This window comes from Drosophila virilis, chromosome 5, assembly GCF_030788295.1.
Source record: "Drosophila virilis strain 15010-1051.87 chromosome 5, Dvir_AGI_RSII-ME, whole genome shotgun sequence".
Taxonomy (NCBI): Eukaryota; Metazoa; Arthropoda; class Insecta; order Diptera; family Drosophilidae; genus Drosophila; species Drosophila virilis.
Genome location: NC_091547.1, coordinates 16,057,008 through 16,062,712, shown reverse-complemented (window position 1 = coordinate 16,062,712; position 5,705 = coordinate 16,057,008). Strand labels below are relative to the sequence as shown.

Here is a 5,705-nt window from a genome sequence, read left to right as displayed (position 1 = left end):
ATAGCTGAAACAAACCAACTTCCTGTGTTAACCTTCGCATTGGGGTTGCTTTTCATTAGGTGGTGGCATTTTTACAGCTTACACCCCACCCCGTCTGTTTGGCAACTTTTCAAATAAAACTCAATGGAGAAATATTCACAATTGGGCGCCACATTTTTGTTTGGCAGTCGTGACTTTGGCTTTGTTTCACTTTTTTGGTTCCACGTGGCGTATGAGTTATTTATTTTTGAATTATTTGCATTTGAGACTTAGAACAAAACAGGGAATGAAACAGAAACTTCAGTGGTAATCCCTGTTCAAATTTTGTCTGAGACTGTGCATCCGCAGTTTAAGCGGCAGACTACAATTGTTAATGAACTGCTGGAGAGCTGAGTATGCTGCTCAGCAATCTTCAGCACGAAAATATGGCATAACCGAGAAAATAAGGATATCTTGGGTACGCCAAAGATTTAAGACCTTTGTAGATATTTTCGCTTTGCAGATATGAGACAACAATAAAGCTCGTTAATGACGAGTTTGATGAACAGAATATTTTCGTATGACAGCTATAAAGTATAGTTGTCCGACCCTATCCGACATATGTACTGCCTGCAACCGCTTGATATGCTTAACCTAGAGGGGTCGTTTTAAAACCAATTGCCTTGAAATAAATGATTTTAGTAATTATTCAACTATGGCTTTCATACTTACTAAAACTTATCTCAAAGTACCTTCAAAAGTGTTCGATCTGCCTCACTATTAATATTTTTATTTATTTAATTAGTTTTATAATATTTTATATCATATTGTATGAGAATTAGTGAATATGATATCATGGAGCCGAGCATTGTTATTGCATTACGACGATCCAGATTAAAAAGACCCATCACAGAGAGTTTCAGAGGATTGCGTGTTAGCTGTATTTGAAAGCTCTCAAACTGAAAGCAGTTAGACTTGGTTAACTTCTGAGGGTTACATAATAGAATGTCACTCACTGCAATCACGAGGCGCTCATCGAGAGACTGTGCAAATGTTGAATATTGCGCGACAAGCTCCACGGTTTCAGCATGCCTGTCCTGTAGATAGCTTGTAATAGAGTGTGTTACATAGGAATCCACGATGTAGCTAATGACACCGCACAGGACCAACAAATTATACCAGCTGGACCAGTTGATGTTCAAGTTGCCGTATTTAAAGGCAGAGAAGATGTAGTAAACACCCGAAATCATAGTTATGGTAAATATTTTGCACATGCAAAGTGTCTGCAATCCAAAGATTTTCGTCATGCGCTCTACAAGGCTCTGCAACTGAGACTGAAATCTGGCAAGACTGTTCAAGCGAGTGGCCAGTGCCAGGCTTTTCAGCTGTCTTAACCTTTGACAATGATCCATCTCCAGCAAGTGTGTTTCAGCCAAAATCGAACGCAGATCCTGATTGATGAGAAGGTAGTGTCCGTGTATATTTAGCAAGGCAAAATAAAATTGGGCTAGAATAAAATTAAGCAGTCCCATCAGCACATAAAGTGGGAATACGCTCAGAGCCATTCGGGGTGTGAGGCTATCGTGCAGTCCATACAATCCCAATGCCACGTGAATGCCCTCTGTGAGCGTGCCGCTGATGACCTTGAGGATGAAGCCATTTCGCGTCAAACGCATCAACTGCGGTTGCCTTACGGACAAACGATGATAGCTGCATACCAAATCCACGATTCGCTGGCGTTGCCACCAACGGCTCAATAAAGTCACAAACACACAGCTGATGCGCATGCACATCATCACAAGGAACACGTGCTCATGAAGGCGATTCGCTTGCACCAATAACACCTTCCAAATCTGACTGTTAATCAGAAGCGGCACCATGCCAAAGATCAACGTATTAACTATCGCTGCATAGATCGTCGCCTTTCTGCTTATCCACGCTTTACCCGTCTCCATGTCAATCTCAAAGTTGATCACTCCAATGAAGCGCCCATAGAAGTAGTTCAAGCGTAGCAGAAACATGATTGGGTCAAACATACCGAACGACTGAATTGCTCTTCACTTGTTCCACGCTTCAACTGTCAATGGAAAAGCGTGTAGTTCGATGAGATTACCGGATAAAGCGATGGGTTCTAATGAGCTGATTGCCAATGGGTTGCGTTAGGTAGGATATCGTTCCTTCAGGTGACGTAGATGCATTAGGCAATGGCTTTTCATAGTAATTTCATAATAATTAATGATTTGTAATAAATAAATGTAATGTAATTGAAAGCACTTCCGCAATAGAGTAAAGTAAAAAAAGAACGAATTTCGTTCTCTGTTCGGAATTTAGTGAGTATTTTAGGTGCACCACGATTATACTGCGTATAGCTCGAATAATTTTTATATATACATGTTTATTAATTCAACAAATCGGAAGAACCAGCTTAACTGACTGATCTTGGCTTGTAAATACATTGATAATGGTTAGGATATTTATTAATCAGTATATTTTCCTTTTAGACTTCGATTTATGCTTCAGTATATCTTCGTTTGGCACTTGTCCATTCAACTGACAACTAAAATAGTATCAAGGCAAAGAACTTGCATTCGATATATCAGTTTTTGGCATAATGCAAACATAAGCCAATTAGTGAAACAAATCGCATATGTTTGGCCGATGACGAGGCGTTGTGGACAGAGCTTTATTCGTTTATCGCGCCAAATGCAATCCAGGCAGCTTTTTGTTTTTAGAGCTCTCGATTTGCATTTAAGTGGATCGAACCGGCAAAAACACATTCGAGCTGCCCAAACAAAAGGCATTCAATTAAAATTTGCGCTGTTTGCTGCCCATGGCGAAACATTTAATACAATTTACGCAATTAATTTTGGTGCAGAATGCAAACAGCAGCAAATCATTGAGAGGCGAACGCAAAATGGCGATATTTTAAAATGTTTGTTCAAAATGCACAAAAATGCTGACTTACACAATAAAAGTGGGAGAGGGCGAGCAATCGATTTATGCGCAATATTTTATAGTGTATACGCAATTTAAGTGCAACAAAAATGCAATATTAATGACCGATATAAATGCCAGACCTATGAACGCACTCGACTATCTGAAACTGCCAGCTCTGTCAGCCGTCAGTGTAAATATTTTGTGCAAAAACAATTTGCGCAAATTGCAAAACCGAATATGGGCCAAAAACACAAAACCAATTTGTCGTATTGTTTGTCAATGGCCATAGAACTCGAAATGGTTGCTGAGCCCTGCCAATGAATGATGCTAAGCCATTCATCTTTCTCAATGGATCGCTGCTGCTGTGTATTTGGGTCAACGGTAATAATAAAAACGAAAAAATCGAAAAACAAATTTTTCTGAAAATTTATGATATTTTTGAAGTTGCTCTCTATGCAATAAAATAGTTAAACTTAATTGTGTCCCCAGTTTAATACCATTGCAGACATATAGCGATTTTTTGTATAGTATTTTTCGATACTTAAGTCATAAAACACGTGTTTTCATAAAACATGTCAACTTTCGACTATATATCATAGTTATCGTTGTGCACTATTCTAATTTTGATCAAGATCGTTTCTTAATTGTTTCTTTATTCGTTTATTATTAGTTTTAGCTAACAAATTTTACTAGATTTAGATTTTATAGATATAAAAACTTTTAAGCACTCCTTCTAAGAATCTTGCCTTGTGCGACTCTTATTTTGTTGAGGTGAGATTTTTGGACTTTTAAATTGTATACATACATTTTGCTTAAAAAATGTTTATTCTTTAAAATAACATAAAAAGACTTTAACAAACCTTGCCATACAAAATACAATCCAAATATTAAAAGAACATTTTATAAGATTGTGACATTTCAATAAAAGAGTTGATATCTAATATGCATTTACCTTAACGATGAATCACCATCTCTTATCGTTCTATTTGTATATTACCTATCAACATAATTGCCGCTCAGTGTTAATACAACAATATTGTTTTGCAAGGAATTTTTGTCATAAGAACTATAATAATATTTGGTTAATTTGCCTTCGAAGACACACTGCAGCTCTGGTTGTCTTGAAACACCCCTTTTTCTGCGATGGCTATCTTTATAGAGCGCTAACAGCCTGTTGCTAGCTTACCTTGAAAGAGTCGTTGATGTTGGCCGGAACCTCCGGCATGAACGGCAACAAGCCATCAATCAATCGATGGCCAGTCAAGTGTATAAATTTGTAGAAGATGCTTTAATTAAACCAAGCAAAGCCAATGCCGCATTATGCATTGCGGTTTGCGAATAAATCTTTTCGCGGCTCGACACGAGACGCATTCAAAATGCTAAATTAGTAAAATGTCACTTTCGCTTTTAAGTTGTTGCCAGTCGAAGGCGCGAGAATTTCTGCAGGGCAGGGAATTTTGTTGTTGTCGGTTGTGATCAAAGCGATGCGCCGACAGAGGCGGCAACCACATAAATTATCGCTGGCTAAGCAGCCACAGACAGGAGCGGGGGCAAAGTGGAGCTGCCTGTTGCGAAATGTTGCACATGTGGCAAGCAAAGCATTGACATACTTCAAAGTGTTTGCTGACTGCATTGTTGTAGAGCCAAAAGCAAAGGAGGGGAAAGTCCACAGCAGATACCCTTGAACAAGTAAAGTGTCTCTGATATTTAATTTTGGTTTTTATTCAGCTCTCCGATATGGCATGTTATAAATATTTGCAACGCATTGACAAAGTTGAAGTGTATCCGCAACTGCAACTGCAACTGCAACTGCAACTACAACTGAATCTGTAGCTGTAACTGTGTTTAGTTGGCCAGAGGCGCCAGTGCGCATAAAATTAAATTCCTTATCGCCGGCGCCCTGCAAAACGTTTTCTCTCACTTTTTGCATCTTTTTAGCTGCTGCTGTCTGGCAATTTGCGTTTTGCGACAAAGCCAACAACAGCAACTGTTGCACGATGTGTATCCTGACCAGCCCCAACTGTGGCACACTGGAGCTTAAACGGACGCCGCATGGGTTTAAGTTTTAAAATTGAATTTTTATGCTTTGCCAAGAATTTAATTTAAATTTTCCCTGTTATAGCGATGGGAATAGTTAGTTACTAGCTGTTTAGTGAGAGTTACCACTAGAATCATTATATTACCTACAAATTGTTCACAATGAGGAAATAAAGGAAATTAGACAATATTTATTTTTAAATTAGGATTAGGGGAAGGATTAGAATTGGGCACAAGCTCATCAGCTTGTTGGCAGTTTGTGAGGAAATCTTTTAATCATCTTTGATTATTCAGTGAGCAAAGTATAGCAGTATAACAGCTAAATATATAGGCATACGCTTTTAGCTTGGCTTTTTTATATGTAGACAAGACAGCACAGAGTATAAACGTACATAAGTAACCAATCACGTATGCCCGTATTGCGACCACAAGCCAAATTTATTTATATTCAATTAATTAACTGCATCTAATAGCTGCGCATACAAATATTCAACTTAAGTCAAACTTACATTCGAATCCGCATCCGTTGGCGTTTGGCCAAAATACCAGAGCAATTGCAGTTTATCCCAGCGGCGATCTGCAGTGCCTGCGTCTCTCTGGCCGGGTTGAGATTTAAACGATAAACGATTGGACCAAACTACCAATTGGAGCAGCGAATCCATATAGAGAATCGTTCGCGCACTTGGCACACATTCTCAAACTATTTGTGGCCACTTGGCAGACATTTCTGCCAATTGTATCGATAAATGTTGCAGCTGGCCCCTGCGGTCCTG

The 5,705-nt window shown here is 38.8% G+C and overlaps 1 protein-coding gene across 1 annotated transcript; it reads right to left on the bottom strand.

The window, feature by feature from the left end:
- Nucleotides 1-755: 755 nt before the first annotated feature.
- Nucleotides 756-1,979, bottom strand: LOC6626882 (putative gustatory receptor 59d). The gene is made up of 2 exons (XM_070209530.1): nucleotides 975-1,979; nucleotides 756-917 (listed from the first exon to the last, which is right to left on the bottom strand). Exons 1-2 carry the CDS (start codon nucleotides 1,977-1,979, stop codon nucleotides 756-758), a joined length of 1,167 nt encoding a protein of 388 aa, XP_070065631.1.
- Between the last annotated feature and the right edge of the window lie 3,726 nt (nucleotides 1,980-5,705).